The sequence below is a fragment of the Meriones unguiculatus genome, chromosome 1, assembly GCF_030254825.1.
Source record: "Meriones unguiculatus strain TT.TT164.6M chromosome 1, Bangor_MerUng_6.1, whole genome shotgun sequence".
NCBI lineage: Eukaryota > Metazoa > Chordata > Mammalia > Rodentia > Muridae > Meriones > Meriones unguiculatus.
Window position 1 is genome coordinate 39,934,405 of NC_083349.1, and position 23,654 is coordinate 39,958,058.

The 23,654-nt window shown below is 41.0% G+C and overlaps 1 protein-coding gene across 1 annotated transcript in view; it reads right to left on the reverse strand.

Moving 5' to 3' along the window:
• The window catches only part of Mamdc2 (MAM domain containing 2), a 153,332-nt gene that overhangs the window by 35,813 nt on the left and 93,865 nt on the right, over nt 1-23,654 (reverse strand). Inside the window, exon 9 of the mRNA XM_060387614.1 lies at nt 18,804-19,069. Within this exon, the coding sequence (XP_060243597.1) occupies nt 18,804-19,069 (266 nt within the window). The remainder of the gene's footprint in view (nt 1-18,803; nt 19,070-23,654) is intronic.

A 23,654-nucleotide genomic window follows, 5' to 3' on the forward strand; every position in this document is an offset into this window, starting at 1 on the left:
GCAGTGGGATCACATTCTTACAGCTATGTGCCCACTAGATGCTAGTCTTGCTCCCAAATCAAGACAATAAAGAATGCATCCAGACACTGGTGTCAAATATTCATTGAGGGGCAAAGCTTCCTGGGTGAGAAAAACTGGAAAAAATAGAATAATCTTCCATGTGGATGATAAAAGCCATTAACTAGAGCCCTGTAGCATGCAGCTCTATACCAGGAATTTACAGCTCTGCTACCACCACCCCCTTTTTGATTCATATTGATTTCAAACTATTTGTTTTCTTTGCACATCCCCAAACCCTGAAAACAAAAGATAAACCATGCAAGGCAAGTGATGAATAATCATACCCTAGATTTTCAGGCCTGTTTACTTTTGTTTACTTTTTGTTTCGTGTATATATGGCATACATGAAATTTATGTTTTTGTATGTGCATGTGTGCACACAGAGGCTGAAAGTTATTGTTGGGTGACAGGGTCCCTTGCTGAAGCTATAGCTCCGTGATTCTTGTTATTTTAGCTAGGCAGCTTGTCCCAGGGACTCCCCTGTCTCTACTTCTGCAGTACTGGAATTATGGGTAGCCACCACACCTTTCTGGTATTTTTTGTGGGTTCTACAGGCTATTTATCCACTGAGCCCTCTCTTTTACTTTTAGGGTTTTACTGTTTCAAGTACTTATATTCCCAAACTGTAATAATCAGAGGGTAATAGAACTGCCTCTATGTTTTCAAATTTTCTCACTTTCAAAAACTAGTGTTCTACTTTCTAGAAACAGTGTAGGCATATGGTTATTGTGTAATTCGAGTGCTCATTTTTGTACCCCCATATCTGGCCGCAATCCTTGTTTTGAGACTCTCCTGTCTTGATGTATAAACATTGCTCTCCAATTGTCCCCTGATATGCCAATAAAACAGCTTACAGCCAGTCGCTGAGCAGGGGAGAGAATAGGGCTGGACTGCTTGCCAGTTTGGAGAGGAGGAGTTAGAGGAGAAAGAAAGAGGATTCAGTCACAGAAGAGGTCTAGGTGACATCAGGAGAGGAGCTGGAGCAAAATAAGCTACAAAGTGCAAATATCTCTGGAATGTACATTTGGAGGAAACCAGATTAGCTTAGAGGGTTAAGAATAGAGTAATAACTGCTCAGTTATTGTGTTGTGAAGCTTATCATTAAACAAATATAAAAAGGTCTCAATTATTTGTGTGATAGCTGGGTTAAGAGGGAACTTGAGAAACACAGTTTTATAAAAATAAGTTTAACAAAGGTTACTAATGACAAACAGAAGGACTTAGGAAACAGAGCAAAGGAATGTGGTTGATTTTGGAGAGGAAGGTGAGGAGAGGGTCTGTGTAGAAATATAATCATGGCTGTGTTAGTCAAAGGGTCCTGAAGATAGTGAAAGTTTTAGTTAGTTCTGGGTTAGGGAATCACAGAGTGTGTGGGGGATAGATAAATTATTTTTATCACGAATTTATTTTGCCAAACCCCAACAGGTTGTTTTAAAACAAAGACTACCAATTTTCACTTTAGAGGTGTTAAATGTAAACACTAGCCAGCACAATGAATAGAATTTATGAAAGGAAGGAGGTCAGACTATGTAAGGGGCTATGAGATATAATAAAATGAGGCCTTTGCTGAACCATTAACAGGTACTGTCTTTATTAAAGAGCTGGCCTGGCCCAACTTCGTGTTTCTCAGTGATTTCTAAAGATGGTTCCACAGTCTGTTTGACAGACATTGCAGGCCAAGTTATTGAGTGGTGGGGAAAACCAACACTGACTTCACCAGTGCAAGAATCTGTAGTGAAAGTTTTGGTGTCTTTAAAATAGTTGTGTTATTGCAAACATGTTTTTGTTTTAATCCCAGGTGTGGGATATCTGGCTGATTCATATTGTCCACAGCAGCAAACTATTTGCTTCATGTGGGCTCTGAGAGGGGCTCTTTACCAGTTGTAGATAACTAAATTCTGAGGACTCTGAGAGGGAATAACCAGAGCCCAGAGGAGGTTAGGGTCCCCAAAAAAGAAGGCTGTTGTTGTACCCTCTGCTGCTCCTGGTTGCTGTTGATGCAGTTTGATGAGAAGCAGAAGTTGGAGATATCCTGAAACAAAGGTTGGACTTACTCCCAAGGAACCCAATGATCCTAACCAGCAGGAAGTAATCATAAAAGACCTATGTCCCTTCTCCCCATTAACCTTCTTTCTCTCCTACCTGGTGTTGAGGGGTTGGAAGGGAGGTAAAAGCATAAGAAACCCCAATAAATTAAAATAGAATAAAATGTAGTACCAACAAAAATCCATTTAGCCTCATAATTAGAATGTTTGAAGGACAGATTCCATAAATGCTCCCCAGAGCAAAACATTTCAATTCTCTGCCAGGAAAACCATGTAAGTCATGTCCATCAAATGACCCTAGTTATTTCTTGTTATCAGTAATTTTTAACCTCAGATCCCAGGTTAAACTGAACATTTCTTCTGATGATGCTAAAATCTTAGGTGTGGTGACTACAAAGTTGGAATTATCCACAAAATTACTATGATCTACTTGGAGAAACTCTATAGTCTTTCATTAAGATGCTGTGGACAAAAGAGTAGGATGGAATTTCTAACGTCATTGTTTTCATTTAAATGATCGACAGTGAGCTAGTGTTTGAATCTTAAAACTACAAAAGTACAAAGAAAATAACACAAATTTCAAAATTAAGATACTTGGCAGAAATAATGTAATTTTCATGGATTTCTAAGGACAAGATAAGTGTAGCTGTATCTGACAAAGAGTGTGGGATTTAAGCATTCTTAGAACCTGGCTATATTTTAGGAAACTGTGGCTAACTCATAACAGCATGCCTCTTGCAGATTCTATATTTGGTTTGCATGTCCCACAAACCACAAAAAGACCATGTGTTTTTAAACATGTCTTTTGCTGACCAATGCTTTCTTCTTAAAAGACCCAAAAAGACCCATCTGTTTTTTTTAAAGATTCATCTGATTTCGTTCAATTTTTAGCTTTGAGAAGCAACAAAGATTGATCTGCTTCCAGATCTTCCCAGTACTCTTTGCTCATACAAGCCTTCCGTTCTGAGGTAGAGGGCATGCTGGGATAGAATACAGGCTGCAGCTTTTTTTTTTTTTCATTGCTCTTTGGGTGGTAAACAGTCAAACCTCACAACTCATTTGTTTCAAAATCTGCACCATTTTTAGATCTTCCTGCCACTGAAAAGGGATGTCTGGGGTCTGGGCAGAGGAAACCTAGGATCTATCAGTTTTAGAGCAAGACAAAGACAGTCTCTGATAAACATTCACACAACAGCAAGCTGCATATTCAAGCATGAAACACCAGACCTTTGCTCGTTCTTTCCTTTCTTCTTTTAGGTATTTAAAAATACTGCTCTGCACTGAGCCCTAAACAGGATGTCTTCATCAAATCCTTCCCCTTAGGGCTCAAGGAATACTTCATCGCACCCACAGAAGAGGAGGCAGAAAGAGCCTAAGAGCCAGAAGGGATGGAGGATACCAAGAAAACAAGGGCCTCTAAATCAACATGACCAGACCTCCTATGAATTCAGAAACGGAGGCAGCATGCTCAGAGCCTGCACAGGTCTGCACCAGGTCCTCTGTACATGTATTACGTCATCCAGCTTAGTGTCACTGGGGATTCCTGAGTGTAAACAAGTGGGTCTCTGGTCTGTGTGCCTTCTCCTGGGCTCTTTTCCTTGTGTTTATTTGTTTTGCTCAATTCCAACGTGTTATATTCTATTCTATTATAAATTATTATCCCATAGAAGCCAGTTTGTTTTCTAATGAGAGACAGAAAGGAAGTGGGTCTGGATGGAAGGGGAAATAGGGAAGAACTGGGAGGAGTAGAAGGAGGAAAATCGTAATCACAACATGTTATGTGAGAAAAAAAATCTATTTCTAATAAAAGGAATAAAATGAAAATATGGTTCTTTAAGACTCGATCTTAGAACGTCTCAGTTAAAGAACTCTGGGCTGCCTTTATATAGGGTATTTCTGCCTTACATCTAAGAATTTTCAGAGCTGGAGCTCCTAAAGTATAAAGCTTTACCATTCCAACTACTTTGGACTAAGGGACATTGGCAGGGCCCAAGAAGCAAACTTTCTTGTCCCTCTGAAGGAGAGTTAGAGGGGCGTAGATAGACTAGGAAAGGAAAACAGGCTTCCTAAAATGGCTGCTTATTGTTCTCAGAAAACATTACAAGGAGAAAGATGGGAAGGTGTGGGGGTAGAGACCCTAAAAGTACCTGAGCCAGCTTCCATCTTTAGGCTTCCCTCATCTAGAATGTATACAGCTGTTACTTTTCTTTGTCCTAAAGTTTGGTCATGTTTTTCCCATTGGCTCAATTCTTTGTTCCTTCTCAGGAAATAAACTCAGGAGCTCTCTAGACAACTGCTACACCCCCATTACACCTTTGTTTCTAGGTCCTTCAAAAAACAGTCTATAGAGACTAGAATTTATCTGGGAAATGATAAAAGCTAGAATCCCATTGCATCATAAAACACAGAAATATTTCCGTAATCGTTAACATCTTTTTGCTTTCGATGGCCATGAGGAACTTCTCTGACCTACGTTGTCCAATAGCAGGTTGTATAGTCCCACTTCAGAAGCAGCCCTGACCACAGTTGGGAGGAAAATCTACTCCAATAGAGGGGCCTGCAAGTGTCTGAGTCAAGGTTGTCTTCCTGCTCTCTATCTATTGTCATCACAGTGCATCATTTTTACCCAATATTATTTCCATATAGCAGCTCATGCAGCAGGGAAAGCACATTCCTGGATCCCCGAGTCTTTGTTTCTTATGGCTTCCATGTCACACAGAACTTGGATTGTGGGTGTACATTTGTTTTGCTGACCTGGCATTTGTAACAGGAAGTTGTCATGACCCTGGGGACGAGGAAGGACAGTACAGATACCATGCTTCCATGCTTGCCCAGTCACTGAGCGCTGGCTAACAAACACCCAGCCACAGCAGCTCCTCCTCACCTGCGATGTTCTTCTCTCCCTTACTTGGTGTCATTACCTTTCTACTCCACCTTTCTGTCATAACTTTGGGAAAGAATTTCCAAATCCCTACAACCTCTAATCTCATGTCCTACAACCTCATCCTCATGTCCTCTTTATACTTCCTTTATGTTGAGAGCAAAGCCTGAACCAATGTTATATCCTTTTTAATGGGGACACAGATGGCAGATTTTACACAGTGTGGATATCCTAATGGAACATGAACACAAGATCTTTGAAAGTAGATACTAGACAAGGAAAAGTTAGCATCCTTGTTGATATTTCAGAACCTAATTTCATACTCTAATAGTGAGGATGTTATATATGATGACATAATAACTGTTTTGTCACTGAAGGATGATAGATGTGGATGGTTTAATGTGTATATGCATGACTTTATGTGTATATGCATGCATGCATGTGTATGTACATACATGCTTGTGTGTGTGTGTGTGTGAACCTAGAAGCCAGAGGTCAATATAATATCTTTTTTATTGCTCTTCATGCTATTTGTTGAGACATGGTCTGTCACTGAACCTGGTCTCTCACTCAACAACTGGCAATGACTGTCTGGCCATTGAGCTCTGGGGATCTGCCTGTCTCCACCACCTCCAGTGCTGGAACTCCAATGATGTGATACCACGCTCAGCTTTTATTTGGGTGTTGAGGATCTCAACTCAGGTTCTGATGTTTTCATGGCAAGCACTTTAGTAACTGAGCCATGTCCTCAGCCTTGGCTTTCCTGCTTTCCATGTATACTCCTCAGGAGGACCGGTGGTCATCTGGTGACTTTTCATAGCCCTCCAGGTTGTCTATGATTTTGTGTAAGAAACATTGCTGGTTTATGGAAATAACACATTGTATAATTAATATATACTAGTAATTACAATAAAAATAAAATAGATTGCTTCTATGGACAGTCTAGCTTATTTCTGGCCCACTTCCCTCCAAAAGTCCTTGTCCAAATTCTTTCCTGACTGATGAAATGCAATGCTGATATATCATGGTCACGAGAAGACATCCTAACATGGAGATGTTGTTGCAGCTCTCTTGAAAAGAGACAAACATGTCAGGCCTACTAGAAGACATTCAGAATGCAATCAGCAAGAATGAAAAAGGAAGACTTGACAGTCTCGTCTGCACTCTCAAGGCTTTACTCTGTTCCAAAGGACTAACTCGTGGCCAGGAAAAGACAGCAGATACTTAAGCAGTCTCCTGCAGGTACCTAAACACTAAAACTCACTTTGCTCAACTCCCATATCTGAGACAAGAGGCAAGTTTTAGCTATTTGAGCAGTGATTCCAAGGCAAACACATTCTTTGACATCATAGAAAGCCACGGGCCACAGCTCACATAATATTAACCCTCTGTATCTGTGCTCTAATAATAGGTATTTAGGTACTTTTCATTTCACTATTTTACCAAGACTACTGGAACAAACATCTTTGTACATAAATCTTTGTACACAACCATAATTTAATCCATTCTGTCTCTTTCTCCTCTGCCTCCTTCTCCCTCCTATTCGCTCCTTTGCTCCCTCCCTCTCTTCCCTATCTCACTTTCTCTCCTTCTATACCCCCATCTCTTTATTCATTTTGGAGGAATACTGAATCTAACCCACGGCCTGCCTCATTAATACTAGGTATATGCTCTATGACAGGGCTACATTTTTTTAAAATCTCTTTCTTATTTCTACTTTTTAGTTGCCTGACTTCAAACATGGGTATCTGGTATTACAGGCATATACCAAGGTGCCTGGCTCCACGATTAGTTCTTTGTGATATATTCTTAGAAATATAATCATGATGCCAACAGTAGACATGTTTGCATGCTTTTCCTTTTTGTAAATACAGTTAAATGGTAATTGAAACATTGTATTAACTTTCCCTCACAAAAGAGCATATGAATGGCTAGCAGCTTGGCTCAGTGGTAGAGGTACTTCCTGCCTGACAATGTAGGCTTGGTGACCTGATTTCTATCCCCAGAATCCACATAAGGTAAAAGGAGAGAGTGGACCCCACAGGTTACCCTCTGTCCTCCACATATCCTCCATGGTTCATATGGGTATACATAATCATATATGCCCTCAATAATAATAATAATAATAATAATAATAATAATAATAATAATATAAACAAAGGTGTTTTTTTTAAAGCATATGGGAATGATTTCTTTGAATCCTCACCGCACTGGTCAATTGTATGCTAATGTCATACAAGCTACAGTCATCTGGGAGGAGAGAACCTCACTTGAGAAAATGCCTCCGTGATTGGACTACAGGAAAGCCTGCAGAGAATTAGTGATTGATAGGGGAGGGCCCACACCTTTGTGGGCATTGCTAGCCCTAGGCTAAAGGTCCTGGCTTCTATAAGAAAGCAGACTGAACAAGCCATGAGGAAGAAGCCAGTAACAGCACCCCTCCATGGCCTCTGAATCAGCTTCTGCCTCCAGGCTCCTGCCCTACTTAAGCTCTGTTCCTGACTTCCTTTGACGATTAATAGTGATATGGAAGTGTAAGTTAAATAAACCCTTTCCTCCCGGACTTGCTTTTGGTCATGGCATTTCATCACAGCAATAGTAACCCTAACTAAGATGCTCACCTTTCCAGGATCATATTTATACACATACACATGTTTATATATACACATATAACTAATATATATATGTGTGTGTGTATATATATATATATAATTTACAAATGTATATCTATAATGAATATATTTATTAATTAAAATTAATCATGTTTCTATGTACATATGTTAATATATTTGGGGCTCTAAAGTAAAAGATTTAATTTTTAACACATTAAGTACATACACATTTGTTCTGTTTTTGTTTGTCTGTTTGTTTGTTGAGGTGCTGAATATCAAACTCAAGGTTCTATTCCAGTCAGGGAAGCATCCTACCACTGAGTACTTCCTGGCCTCTATATTTTTTCTAAAGCAAAAGTTTTTTTTTTTATAATTTATAAATCAAACACTACAAAAAGAATAAAGTATAAGCAGAGAGAGCAGGCCTCCCAGGGATAACACTCAAACATGGAATAAGACAATACACTAAAACGAGGATCAAATCCTCATATCAAAGCTGGGCAGGTAACCTAGTAAGAGGAAAAGGTCCTAAGAGCAGGCATAAGAGTCAGAGATTCCCCCATTCCCACTGTAAGGAGTCCCACAAGAACACCAAGCTAACAGCCACAACATAGACGCAGAGGGCCTAGCACAGACCCGTACAGGCTCTGTGGCTGTCACTTCGGTCTCTGTGGGTCCCTAGGAGCTCTGCTTAGTTGATTCTGTGGGCCATGTTCTCCTGGTGTCCTCTATATTCTTAAAACATATATTCAGTTGATTGCCAATATGTTATTATTTTAAAATGTCTTTAATGACAAATAAGGTTAAATGTATATTTTTCAATTGTATTTCTTTTTTTTTTCTGATTTCTTTAGGCATCTTGTTCACTTTTATATCGCTTAGCTTACTTTTATTTACCAATTTATTAGAATAAATTTATATTAAATGTATTGGGAATATGCATGATGCACACACACACAGGCAACACAGAGTGAATACACATGCCAAGCCAAACACTCCTATACACAAAATAAAATACACATCTAAAGATTTCAGAGCCCTAGGTAGTTTATGATTCTTTACTTTGGCATTATCTGTGGGCACCATTAAGATGAAGAATTTAAAGGTTGAAATCTGAATCACAAAGTTGAATATCAGCTTTGCCTTTTCCCTAAAGGAAAGAGATTTTTGTAAGAGGAAATAAGCGGAGGAAAGCAGCTGCAAAAAAAAAAAAAAAAAAAAAAAAAAAAAAATGCGCTTTGCACAAGAATAAAACCTAGTTCCTGCCACTAAGATGCCAAAAAATATAACAAGCAGAGACTTAGAGGTCAGGGAAGCGCATGTGTTCATTTCAGAGAGCGGGGACACAGCATTCTGACTTACACAGTTAATGACAGAGACAAGATTCACAGCTAGATCTCCATAGTGCTGACCCAGGGCTCTTTTATTGACAACATTCACTCCAACAAGCAAACAAGCTTCAAAGGAAGAGGCACTTGAGAAAGAGCCTGGGAGAAGGCTAGGAATTTTGCCCCCTAAGTATAATGATTCCTGCAGAATTACCAACGAGAAATGCCTTCTGCTGAGGAAACCCTTCGAAGGACTGCTGGAGAAGGAAGACAGAGGGCAAAGATGTCAGCAGTGAGAGAGGTACCTTGGCACCGGCAGTGCCTGGCAATGCTTCCTTGTAAAGGAAACTTTTATTCCCCTGCTTCAGTTGTTGTTTTAGAGGCTTATTGCCTGACTGCTAACCTAGGCCTAATCCTGGAAGCTTTTACCCTAGGCCTAGAATGTTTTCAGTCTCTGAGACAGCTTACTAAACTCACCCTTTCTTGTTCTTCCTGAGCTTTGGGGTGGCTAGGGTAACTCAGCTGTTCTGGCTCAAACTCCTTTTTCAACTGATTTATTCTATCTGGCTTTTCTCTTGGCCTTCTGAATTGCTCTACTTGGTCTCAAATAAACTCAAGCAATCTACTCTAATTTCCTGGCTTCTTCTCATTTTCTGGCTCATTCCGTCTTCACCTGTGTTATCTCTCTGTGACCTGTTTACTGTCCTGGTAGAACTGCCTCCTCTCTCTGTGTTGCCCCTTAAGTTGCTTCTTTTTCTGTCTCCTCATGAGAGTTGGGCATTTCCTATTCTGTCAAAAGTTTCTCTGACTTGTCACTTTTTTTTCCTATTAAATTAGACATCACTTTCAAACATGGGTGCTTACCTTCATCATTTGGGATTAAAGGCATGCACCACCGAATCTAGACTTAAGCTTTTCTTTCCCTGAAACTTTCTCTATACCAGGCTGGCTTTGAACTCAGATCTTCTTGCCTCTGTCTCTGATTAAAGGCATGTTTGTATTTCAGCTGGATCACACAGATCTAAAAATGTATTTGGATGTGATCTCTTGCTAGAATAGCCGTGTTCTGAATGAAAATTCCTCTACACTTCCTTCCTTCAGCAAGTCTGAATTTTGAAGAAGAGGATGAGGGTTAGCTTAAATGCACCAAGATGAAAGGAAGGATTGTTCCTTTGTGTAGAATGCAGGCGGTCAACATACTTTGGCAATGTGTACACAAATGGAGATGGGAGAGGTTATGAACTCTAACCTCAGCGTAGGCAGGAGAGTGACTTCAGAAGTGGAGGTGAGCAGGCTCATGTACACTGACAGCAAAGACAGTTCTCTCTTTGCCAGACAGAACAGGAGAAGAAGACGACAGGTGAGGATTCAGGGAGGAAGGGAACCGAAATGATCAGACACCTTCATCGTTTTTGGAAAATAAAGCCATGAGGTTACATCCTAAAAGGGAAGCAGGGTGGCTCAAACTGGAAGTCTATTAGAGAAACGGGGAATGGGTGGAAACAGCTACAGTGGGAATGAGAGAAAGTAAGTCGATGAGACAGGTGCACAAAGAAGAGCATTTGAGATGGGCAGAAGGCAGTCTGTTTTCTGCAGCTGCACTGAGATGCGTGCTGTAAAAGAAAGCAGTAGTTGAGGGTTAGAAAGACCCAGGTGATGAGTAAACCAAAAGGGTTTATGAATTTCTGGTGATTATAAATGAAATGAATAAATAAAAGTTATTTTGGTTGTTAACAAGATTGATTTAAAAAAAAAAAAAAAAAAAGAAAAGTTAAGACCCAGGTGACAAAGCCAGGAGTGAATGGGAGGAGGGGATGATGCAGAGGCAAGCAGATGACCAATTAGAATGCAGAATGGAAGCTTTATTGAGGGCAAGGGGGAGTCAGGAAAATGGGGATCACTGTTGAAGCCTAACAGAAGTTCTTGGGAAGAGCAAAATGGAACAATGAAAGAAGAACTTGTTTCAAAGGGGGGAGATTCCTAACTCTTGGTTTCAGTAATCAAAAACCATTTTTTATAAAGTAAAATTCTGCATTGACCTGTGGTGTGTGTGTATGTGATTGTGTATGATGTGTCCTTATATTCACTCTGGTGGAGTCTTTGTACTTTTAACAACTCAATCTGAGGTTCTCATGCAGTGAAGCCTTGATTTGTGATCCAAACATCATGCACAGGTGGGGCTTTGGGAAAGTGACTGGATGGTCAGGGATGTGATCCTCAAATAGATTGGTCTGTTAATGCAAAGCCTGTTGGGAGGTGAGAGAGCAACGAAGGATGAGGAGCATTACAACTGGATCATGGGGATATGTCTTTGAAGCACGCTTCTTGGCTCCAAATCCCTGTTGCTGCTTTCTGGCTCCCACAAGGTGAGTAGATCCCTGCTAACGTGCTCTTTGCCATGGCATTCTGCCTCACCACAGGCACAGAGACAATAAGGCCTGCTGGCTAGTCACAACCTCCAAAACTGTGAGCCAAATCAACCTGGCCAGGCACTGTGCAATTAGTCTGCCCTCTTCCGTTTGCAGAAGTATGTTTCTTCCTTACCGTTAGCACACATTCATTGGCAATTCCCGTTTCTGACTACAGAGTGAGTACCTGTTCTCTTCCAGAAATGGGTCGTCATTAGAAATAAAAATCAAATGATATACAGTTCCCAAATCCCCAGAAGCTCATGGCCTTGTTTGAGCAGACAGGCGGCCAAGTTGACAGTTTTAGTAGGTGGCTTAGGTGTTAGGATGGTCTAGCATTTACTGAGGCTGCATACTACGAAGGCCCCAAGTCATATGCTTTGAGGGAGTTATATCATTAAGCACAGTTAACCAGGAGTCTTTAGTGGGACATTAGCAAGAGTTTCAAATGTGTTACTGAATCCCCAAACTCATTTGACCATAGACCCCTTACTCATTGGAACAATCTAATGCATTGTACTTCATGGGGCACAGCTAGGGCTGGCATAGGGTTTAGCTTTTGTTTTTGCCTTTTTAACCAGTGGGGAGAATTGTTTGTATTTAGTTGGATGGATGCTTTCTCTTAAGTGCATGCAGCTTTCAATATCTGATTTTCACTCTTATAGGCAAGTAAGATGTAGATTTAGAATGGTTTGCTATGAGGAGTTTAATGATCACTAAGCTGATCATTAACCCAGTCATGGAAGAAATAGAATGCCTTGCCATCCTCTCATTTACCAGCCTCTTAACACTTCCTCCTCAAATAAATACTGAAGTAACAAAGTATTGAATTTGCCCCCTCCATGCTTTTAATTAAAAGGTTGTTGAAGCATCTTCAGTTAGGTAGTTGCAGCAAGAAATTACTCAGCATCTGACCTCCATGCTACACTGACCAAACATTTATTAAATGTAGCATTTGAAGGCTGAAAGGCTAATATTTGGGTGTCATCACTATGTAATTTCTGATTTTTATTCTGGAGTCTCTCCACACATTTACATTTGACATTTAGTAAAAGCATCTTGGAGCAAATTGTTTCCTCCCTCTTTCCCTCCCTCCCTCCCTGCCTGCTTCTCCCTTTTCTCTCCTTCTCCTTCCTCTCCCTGGCAAGCGCACTCTCATTATGTTATAACCATACCCTCACAAATTGTTCTCTCTTGCAGGTAACTTTGCTTTTTGTTTGTTTGTCTGAGATGGGGTCTTGCTTTGTAAGTACCAACTCTCACTATTCCCTATGCCTTAACCCCACAAAATGTTGGAATTATGGGTGTGTGTCACCACACATAGTCCCAAAATAATTCTTCCCACCTGCCCTCTATTCTCCAGAGCACTATGATGGTAGAGATGGAAAGCATGAAAGATACAGTTTTATGGTTCACAAACTTCTGAAAATGTTTCTGAATCATTGTTATTACTTTTTAAGGGTAGAGGAGGCCAGGGAAATGGCTCAACCATCACTTGCCACACAAGCCTGAGGACCTGAACCCCACCTCGGTACCAACATAAAAAGCCAGGGATAGTGGTAGGGAGGTAGAGCTAGGAGGGTCCCTGGGGCTTGCTGGCCTGACAGTCTAACCAAATTGGTGAGTTTCAAATCTGGTGAGAGGCTTTTTCTCAAAAGATAATGTGTCAAACAATTGAGAAAGACTCCTCACCATTGACTTCTGACTTACAAACACACACACACACCCCTCCACGCCACACACGTGTACATATACAAACATGCACACAAAAATATTGTTGCAGGGCTCATGGTTGTATATATCTTCCATTTATTTAAGAAAGTCTAATATTGCTAAAAAAAAAGTTTAACTCTGACCTCATTTTCGACAACTCACAGCAAAAATCAAGATACAGAATTATCCATGCATTAAGTAAATGTTGAGACCTAGAAAAAACATCCTTTGTTCTTTTTTTGTGTGTGTGTGTGTGTGTGTGTGTTGGGCTGAATTTAATAGTGTTAATTATATGCAAGGAGACACACTACATCCTTCACCCAGTTTCCTGTGGTACACAGACCGACCTTATGCAGCAAGTACCACCAGGTGCCCCTTTTACACATGAGAGAAAAGTGAAGGTTACATAGCTTACAGGGTCACATAACTATCCTAGAGTAGGAAGCCATGAGCGACAGAGGACCTACAGCCAAGCACACTAAGCAGTGAGCTGCCTTTCCCCACTCACTTACAAATTGTTCTCTCTGTGATGAACCACCTTGAATTCTGATCCCCTCTAGGAGCCAAACCTACTTCTAAAGCAGATAACTGGAGAGTTAGTTTAACAAAGCCCTGGATTTACTTACTTTCCTAGGCTGAGTGTTAGGGCTGTTTCCTTCCCACTTGATCCTGTCATTTGACATGAACCAAAAGAGGGTTGAAAGGTGTATGTGCGGTGTATGAAAACAGCATGTGTTCTGGAGTCAGAGACCAGGATCCACTCTTAGCCCTGCCACTTAAAAGCCCTGTGGCATTCAACAGTGTCATCTCAGTTTTGATTTGTTTTGTTTTTCTAGACAAGGTTTCTCTGTGTAGCTCTGGCTGTCCTAGAACTTGATTTGGAGAGCAGGTTGGCCTTGAAATCAGAAACCCACCTGCTTCTGCCTCCAGAGTGTTGGGACCCACTGCCTGGCCCAGTGTTTTACTTTTTGCCAAACCTTTCTGTTGAGTGTAATAATATTTTCCCTTCTTAGGGAAACTCACACAGGTGGACACAGAGATGATAAAAGCTGCTAAGGTCTTTGTTTATAGGAAGGCTTTACTTTCGTAAGAGAGGAGAGAGGTAATAAAAAGTAAACAAAAAAATCAGCTAATTGTGGATAGGGGTAGCTGCGGTGCACAAAAGAAGACAAGCAATATGACGTGAATAATCTGCAGGTGGGGAAAGAAGCGGCTGAACTGCGTGGTCTGGAAAATTCCTGCCTGAGAGAAAAGGGCTCTGTCATGTGGGACAGAGACCTGTGAGTAAGGGGGATATGGGAACTGTTGGGGAAGGACATTCAGTGTCAAAGGGACTATAAGTGAAAAGGCCAAGATGAAAGCATGACCTTCACACTCAGGACAGCGAGGGGTCCCATGAGAGTGCACGCCTGTGAGCAGAGAAGTGGGAGTGGAAGCCAGCTATGTCGGCGAGGACATGATCACGTGGGGCCATACAAGCCACAGGCAAGGAGAAGGCTCTGTCCTGTAGGCTATGGGAGAGCTTCCGGCGGGGGGGAAATGGCACCACCTGACTTCCGCTTCAGGGAGGTGACCTGGCTGTTGCCTCAGAGCAGAGAAACAGTAAGCTGGGGTCACCGGAAAAGAGCAGAGTCTCCAGGTAATTGTGGTGAATATGGCGGTGTGGTGATTTGGGGTGAGGTGGTGGTAAGTGAGGCAGAACGAGTCTAGGATGTATTTCAGAGCTCAGACTTAACGATCTTGCCTGCAAGTTGAAGGAGAGCATTAAGAAACTCCGGAGCCATTCTACCAGGCTGAGATGCCAGCCTCCTCCTCTGTAAATGGATTGTTGGAGATGATAAGGATTGATAGGGAGAAAAGTACGGTGCTGGGCACAAAGTATAGGCTTCATGAACAGAAGTGTTGCCTCTGCTTTTGACCTAGGTTGATCCTGGAACTTTCTAGAAGTTCCAGCAGGTTCACTTCAGAATCTTAGTCATTATAAATTCCAACTATTATAAAAATGTATGCAAAGCTCAATATGCTCGGAAAAATCTCGTAAGCTTCTACCAGTTTAGAATAAGTTAAAATAAATACTGAGTGATTAAACTGTAGAAAGCAGCCAATAAAAGCTTCTAGGCAACGTGCAATACCTGACAAGTGCTTACTCTGTGTCTATTTTCAGAGCTTTGTGACTGAACACTCTTTTCTAAATGTGATGAGTATTTGGAGAAACATACGCTCTGTGGACAGGATCCACACGTAGGGAACAGTCGCCCACGTTTGGTCATGTACTTCTGAAATGCTTTCCTCGGAGGCACTGGAGGGTGCTCACACAAGAATTACACCTCCAACGCTAGCTTCTTAGGGGCCTGAAGAGCACCCATCCAAAACATGTGGGCACACAGGAACATCACTCAGCATTGCAGAGTGGGAGACTTGACATGGAATCCACACACAAACATGAACTTGCCTAGACCTTTAGCCACTGAAAACCTCCCAGTTTGCCAATCCTGAGTTCTGTATAGTTCGAGTTTCCTGTACTATAGAAAAACAAATGAGCACACAGACACTGAAAATAAGTAGAGGTCAGGGGTTCACTGCAACTCTGCTACAAAAGAGTGGACAGAGGGGGAAGATGCATGGCTTTCAACTAGAGATAGGAGTTTTTAAGTGTCAGAATCAACTCATAGATCAATGGTTCTCATCCAAGGATGATATGGCACCTCTAGGGAATTTATAAATGCACAAATAATTTTAGTTGTTGCAATAACTAGAGAAGTTTAAAATCCAGTAATGTGATGGATGGGTCTTTACAATGACTGAATTGTCAGCCTTATGTCAACAGGACCCCTGATGGGATATTTGTTCAAGGTCAAGCACAGAGGGCTTAGCAGAAATATAAGTGTATGTTTAGGTCATAACAGTCTCAAAACAACTATATATTTGTAGAAGGACAAAGAAAACAAAGGAAAGTTATTAGTGAGGATTTATTCATTTTATAAAGTAGGTGTAAATAAAAACTATCTACGGTTTGTCATTGAGGTAGAGTTAAAGTTATAAGAGCCAAAATTAATACAACTAAAAACTACAGTAAGGAGAAGTCCTTATTTTTCTCACAAGAGGGAATCAGCAAGCACAGTTAAGGTTAATGGAGGAAAACACTGCAAATCTGGAAGGAAACTCCTGAGAAAGAAACAGAAGTAGAATTGGAATTTGTGTTCAGGAGCAAAGGGCAGTGTTAGAAGCACTGGCTCATCATTGTGTCCCTTGTCATACGTAGCTTTCATGTGTATAAACATGTGAAAACATAACACATGAACACATAATCCACACGTGTATAAACCATAAGTCATCAAGCTTCAATTCTCCTTGCTTACTGCACCCTCTTTCATGAATTACAAATGCTTCTCCCACTCCGAGGAGCTAGTTCTGCCCAGCAGAAATCTTCTGGAACTAGAGGTTCTAGAATCTTCTGGAACTTGGAGGTTTCTGTATTGAACTTCCATCTGAGTCCATGCCCAGTTCCTTCCAGGTGCTGTGAGAGCTCCCTAGTCTGACTCGGTCTGGTGCCAATTTTACCTTCTGTGGTGAGGAACCACACAGTAGCTGAGCATCATATACACTCAGCTTGGTATTCAGCTTCGAACAAAGAAAAGGGCAGAACCTCTCGTGTGCCCTTATCTGCTAGGAGGTTTGTACCAGTTTCATGGGAGTCACCTAGCAGGGGGGGACTCACTGTAAAGAATTGAACAGATTCCTAAATATCCCAGTATTTGCCAGTAGAGGTTATCAAGAAGAGAAGGAACAGGGGTTAGAAAGCATTGTGGCGTGAACTTTGACCCTCCAAACATTAGGTATGCCAAAGTGTGGGTGACATTATTTTCAATAACAATCAGTAGAACCACTTTTATAACTTTCTGAGCAGTTCTTCTGTGGGGTAGTGACATTTATTGAATGTATCTTAATCTTATGTATCTCAGTCTGCTATCACATATGACCCCTGTGTCATGAGTAGGGTCTGAGATTCATTTATCTTTATATGCTTTGCATCAAACATATACAGGATAGATGATGGTTGAATTAAGGAACAGACGCATGGATGAATGAATAAACACATGTACGTCAAATAATAAACAAGATGCTTATTATAGTTTCCTTTAAAAATGAACAAAATTGAATTTAAAGTGTGACAAAAATTCTACTTTCTGTTGCACCCTGATAATGTGAAACTGGTGTGTATGTGTGTGTGGTGTGTATTTGTTTGTTGTGATAACTATTTGTGAGAGTTAAATGATTGATAATGGGAAAACAACTTAAATCTTTGAGACACTTAAGAGGTATAGAGAGGCCTGGGCTTCTTTAGCATGATAGATCAAAGACAAGGTGCAACAATACTGCAGGTGTCAAAAGACATCTGTACAAAGACCTGGGCACAGGGGTCTTTTTTGAGACTGATACTCCAAACAAGGACCATGCATGGAGACAACTTAGAACACCTGCACAGAAGTAGCCCATAGCAGCTCAGTATCCAAGAGGGTTCCCCAATAATAGGAACAGGGACCATCTCTGAAATGAACTCACGGGCTGGCTCTTTGATCACCTCCACCTGAGGGGGGAGCAGCCTTACCAGGCCACAGAGGAAGACAATGAAGCCAGTCCTGCTGAGACCTGATAGACTAGGGTCATATGGAAGGGGAGGAGAACCTCCCTTATCATTGGACTGGGGGAGCGGCAGAGAAGAAGAAGAGAGAAGGAGGGTGGGATTGGGAGGAAATGAAGGAGGGGCCACAGCTGGGATACAAAGTGAATAAACTGTAATTAATAAAAAAAAAAAGATCCATTGAGGACACATTTGAACAGGCTAAAGGACTGTCTTGCTCTCCCATAGTTTTAACTTTTCTTGGGGAACTTGGAGTGGAGGTAGCTCCTGGATGATGTGATGGTTGGTTTACTTACCCATTCACTCAATGATATATACTAAGCTCCCCTTATATGAGATATATTTGGAGGGAAGAACAGTTATTTACTTTCTCTGGGCCTCTTTCTTACACAGAGAGGACACTCACGAAAAATTTGTTAGTTGGCTGACAAGGGTGAAACAAAATGGATTTTCCTACAACAGTTTCATACCGTATAGTTCACAGAATTTATTGCATCTGTGAAACTTCCTTGCGTTTATGAGTTGTTAAGCCTGGAGGTTACTGCCATTCCTTTGTATTCTTCTTGATTTATAGGGCTATTTTGTATTTTCATTGCTATCAAAATCACCTGTTGATGGCTCCTTGTACTGTCTCTGAGTGGGGTCAGCTGGTTTCATATTTCTAGTGAGCAGCCTGTCTTTATTCCTTGCTTTGCTAAGGCCTTTAGTGTTGACCTTAAAGCCACAGTGAAGACCTAGACAGAATGATCTCATCTTTTTAATTTCAGTATTGTCTCTCTCTCTCTCTCTCTCTCTCTCTCTCTGTGTGTGTGTGTGTGTGTGTGTGTGTATTGGAGGGATAGAGAGAGAGAAGAGAGAGGAAAGAGGAAGGAAGAGGAAAGGAAAGAGGGAGGGAGAGAAAGAGAGAGAGAGAGAGAGAGATTTCTTAGGAGGGTATAATTCAGAAAATGCAAAGGAATTGCAGACTTAACATGTCCCTGTCTGGGACAGGTTATATGAGTGGAACACAGGTATTAATCTGAATGACAGCATCATCACTGGACAGTAACTAAACAGAAATCACTGACCATCTAGCAACTAAAAATGGACACAGGTAGTGGAGGTTCTCCTGTACCTTTGTGGGCATGGGCTTCTTAAAACTGATTTCCGCTTGCATCCAAACACCCCTCGGGGACTCCAGCACAGACCAGATCTTCTCTTGAACCACGTGGTTTTCCTCAAAGAGATAAACTGCTAGGGTGTCACTCATTTTCCAAAATCCAAAGATGGCATAATGAAAACGCACACAGTACTGCATGCTTCCTGGTAGAGAGGGACCGTAAAGCCTTCCAATGTAGCCAGGTTGGGATGTAAACTTAGTGTTGGCCAGCAGGTAGTGCCCTGTGAAGAAAACAAACCATTTAGTGCCGCTCTTCTCAGCCTGTAGGTCGCAACCCCTTTGGGAGTCACATCTCAGATATCCTGCATATTAGATGTTTATATTACAATTCAAACAGCAGCAAAAGTACACTTATGAAGTAGCAATGAAACGATTTTATGGTTGGAAGGCACCACAGCATGAGGGACTGCATTAAAGAGTCACAGCATTTGGAAGCTTAAGAACCACTGAGTACAAGAGCCATGCAGAATGAGCTCACACAGATGGTCAGGTGGAAACTGGCTAAAGCAGTGGGGTTTTCCAGCAGAAACTACTTCCGTAGGCTTTAAACTGTAAAAGAAACTTTCTATAAAACTCAGGGATGAAATCAATAAGTTAGACACAAAGAGAAACAACACAAAGAATCAATAAAGCCTAAAGCTGGTTCTTTGAAAAACTCAACAAGATAGACAAACCCTCAGTCAAACTAACCTAAAGGCAGAGATGGTATCCAAATTAACAAAATCAGAGATGAAAAGGGGGACATAACAATAGATACTGAGGAGATCCAAAGAATCATTAGGTCTTACTTCAAAAACCTGTACTCCATAAAATTGGAAAATCTAAAAAAAATGGATGATTTTCTTGATAGATACCACAACAAAGGAAATATACAGCAAATCAATAGAACCAGAAGACCCAGAAATAAACCCACACACCTATGGAAACTTGACTTTTAATAAAGAAGCCAAATACTTGCAATGGAAAAAAGACAGCATCTTCAATAAATGGTGCTGGATGTCTATATGCAGAAAAATGAAAATAGATCCATATTTATCATCCTGCACAAAACTAAAGTCCAAGTGAATCAAAGACTTCAACATAAAACCAGACACATTAAATAGGTTAGAAGAAAAAGTGGGGAAGACCCTAGAACTCATTGGCACAGGAGACAACTTCCTGAACAGAACACCAACAGCACAGGCTCTAAAAGCAACAATCAATAAATGGGACCTCATGAAACTGAAAAGCTTCTGTAAAGCAAAAGACACAGTCATCAAAACAGACTGGGAAAGGATCTTCACCAACCCTACATCTGACAGACGGCTAATATCCAGTATATATAAAGAACTCAAGAAGTTAAAAAAGCAACAAATCAAGTAAGCCAATTAAAAAATGGGGTATGGAGTTAAACAGACAACTCTCTGTAGAGGATTGTAGAATGGCAGAGAAACACTTAAAGAAATGCTCAACATTGTTAGCCATCAGGGAGATGCAAATCAAAATGACCCTGAGATTTCACCTTACACCCATCAGAATGGCCAAGATGAAAAACTCAAGTGACAACACATGCTGGAGAGGTTGTGGAGAAATTGGAACCCTTTTCTACTGCTGGTGGGAATACAAACTGGTACAACCACTTTGGAAATCAATCTGGTGCTTTCTCAGACAATTAGGAATAGTGGTTCCTCAAGATCCAGCTATACCACTTCTCAGCATATATCCAAAAGATGCTCAAGTACACAACAAGGACATTTGCTCAACCATGTTTGTAGCAGCTTTATTTGTAGTAGCCAGAACCTGGAAACAACCCAGATGTCCCTCAATTGAGGAACGGATACAGAAATTTTGGTACTTTTGCACAATGGAATACTACTCAGCAATTAAAAACAAGGAAATAATGAAATTTGCAGGCAAATGGTGGGACCTAGAAATGATCATCCTGAGTGAGGTATCCCAAAAGCAGAAAGACACACATGGTATATACTCATTTATATAGACCTATAAGATAGGATAAATATACTGAAATCTATACACCTAAAGAAGATAAACAAGAAAGAGGACCCAGAGTAAGATGATCAATCCTCACTTAGAAAGGCAAATGGGATGGACATTGGATGTAGGAGAAAAAATTAACAGGACAGGTGCCTATCACAGAGGGCCTCTGAAAGACTCTATCTAGCAGTGTATCAAAGCAGATGTTAAGGGGCTGGAGAGATGGCTCAGAGGTTAACAACACCCATTGTTCTTCCAAAGGTCCTGAGTTCAATTCCCAGCAACCACATGGTGGCTCATAACCATCTATAGTAAGATTTGGTATACAGGCAGAATGTTGTATAAATAATAAATAAATCTTTAAAAAAATGAAATGTATCTACTCAAAGCATATGCTGAGACTCATAACCAAACCTTCGGCAGAGTGCAGGGAATCATATGAAAGAAGGGGGAGTTAGTAAGACCTGGAGAGGACAGGAGATCCACAAGGACCAAATATATCAGGGCACAGGGGTCTTTCATGAGACTGTTTCTCCAACCAAGGACCATGTATGGACATAACCTAGAACCCATGCTTGGATATGGCCCATGGTAGCTCAGTATCCAAGTGTGTTCTCTAGTAAGGGGAACAGGGACTATTTTTGACATGAACTCAATGGCTAGCTCTTCTAAACCCCCCCCCCCCAAGGGAGCAGGAGCCTTGCTAGGCCACAGAGGAGGACATTGCAGCCAGGCCTGAAGAGACCTGATAAGCTATGGTCAGATGGAAGGGTAGGAGGTCCTCCTCTATCAATGGACTTGGAAAGGGGCAAGGAGGAGATGAGGGAGGGAGGGAGGGAGGTAGGGATGCGGAGGGAATTAGGGAGGTGGCTATGGCTGGGATACAAAGTAAATAACCTGTGATTAATATAAAAAATAAAAATTATTATAAAAAAAGAAGACTCCAAGTGGGCCTTCTCTGGGGCACTATGACGGGACACAGTAAGGCGTTTCCCCCTTTAGGAGCCTTAGTACTTGGCCCGTTCAAGACACCAAATTGGTGAATTGTTCTTGGGCTTCCCTCAATAATAAATGTCTCTTGCATAAGAGTCCATGATAATGATGAAAGACATCTTCTTTGAATAAACATAAAAACATGTTTCCTGCTAGAATACTATTAAAAAAAAACAAAAATGTCATGCAAGCATTTTTTATATAATTTACAAAAAAGACAAAACTTGGCTTTCAAAACTGTAAAACATTATTCTTTAAACATTTGTACTTTAATATATGGTTAAAATGTAATTACATCACTTTTGCCTTCCCTTTCCTCTTTCCAGCCCTCCCAATGTTCCTTCTATCTGACCTTCCCATATATCCTCCACCTCCTTTCAAACTGATTGATTCTTTTCCTTTGATTATTATTGTTGCATGTATATACAAATACACAGATATGTAAATATAACCTAAATCTGTTTTTGTTCTATATGTGTATATTGTTTCAGGGTTGACTGCTTTGTATTAGATAACTACATAGGGCACTCATTCTTGGAATAAAGTAATTTGCCCTCTCTCAAAAAATAAAATAAAATAAAATAAAATAAAATAAAAAAGGAAAAAAAAGACCATTTCTAATGTTTGTGGTTTTTAAAAAAAAAATCTATAAAATGTTTTTAGACCTTGATTACAAATGAAACCTCTTAGAAAGTCAAGTAAATGCCATAAAGCAGTATAGCTCTTATAGCACACAGACTCAGATTCATAACATTAATTAGGGATTATGGTGTTTTTTTGTTTGTTTTTCTTTTTTTTTTTTAATACAAAAATGAATGGATGAGCTTGGGACTCCTGGCTGTCTGGGTCAGCCAGCTACCCAGGCTTTATGTCTCATGCTGAGTCACAGTCAGTGACTGAAGAGCTCATTTCCCCTGCTGTATCTGTGGTGGCCTGTTTGAGATTTCTGTGTCTGGGCAGAACACACTGTTCTCCTGACCACATATTAAACCAGCCCCTGAAAAAAAATCATATTTCTGACCAGTTGGGCCCTTCCAGGTGCTGAAGCTGTGTTCAATTTCCTTGTTTCTTAACAGGAGGGAATTTCTAGCAGCAACGATCCTCTTAACTGTCAAGCCTACTACCACACGGTCAACTTAAAATTGATCCATGTATGTGAGGGGAGGCAGAACAGAACGGTTTTTCCCTTTTCTGATCCGGTTCTCCGTAATTCTCCTCATGGCACTTCAGTGTTTGCTCTGCAGTTCAGCTTTCCTTACGTATTCTTAATAACTCGTGCTTGTAAGAAGAGACTGGGGGCTTGTCCTCTCCCATACACAGGTGGGGCATGTGTGGACACAGTGACGCTACCTGAAAGCCAGGAAGCCGAGTCCCACCAGTCCCTGGAATCCAGACTTCCAGCCTTACCAATGGGATAAAAAATGGCTGTTATTTAAGGCCCAGGCCACGGCACTTTGTGTGTCAATGGACATATACGGGTGGCCACGCCACAGCCAGACCTTTTTATGACCTAAATATCATCCTTCTCTGCTCAAACCCTTTCAGTAGCTTTTTACTGCCATTTTAATACCCCCCCATGCTTACTCTGGTCTGCCAAACCTGTTATCCATTGGCCTCTCCATCTTCCTTACTCCCCATTTCTGCTCCACTGCCTCTCCTACCAGTTAGTGTGGTCAGCTTCCTCCACACTGAAAGACCTCACAGATATTTTTCCTCTGCAGCTTCCCTTGAAGACATTACTCCCAAATCCCCAGCCAAAATTCGGTTTCTTCTTCTATTCTCTCTCAGAGCACCAAAGGTCATCAGAACATATCACCCCAGTATGCCATTCTGGCATAT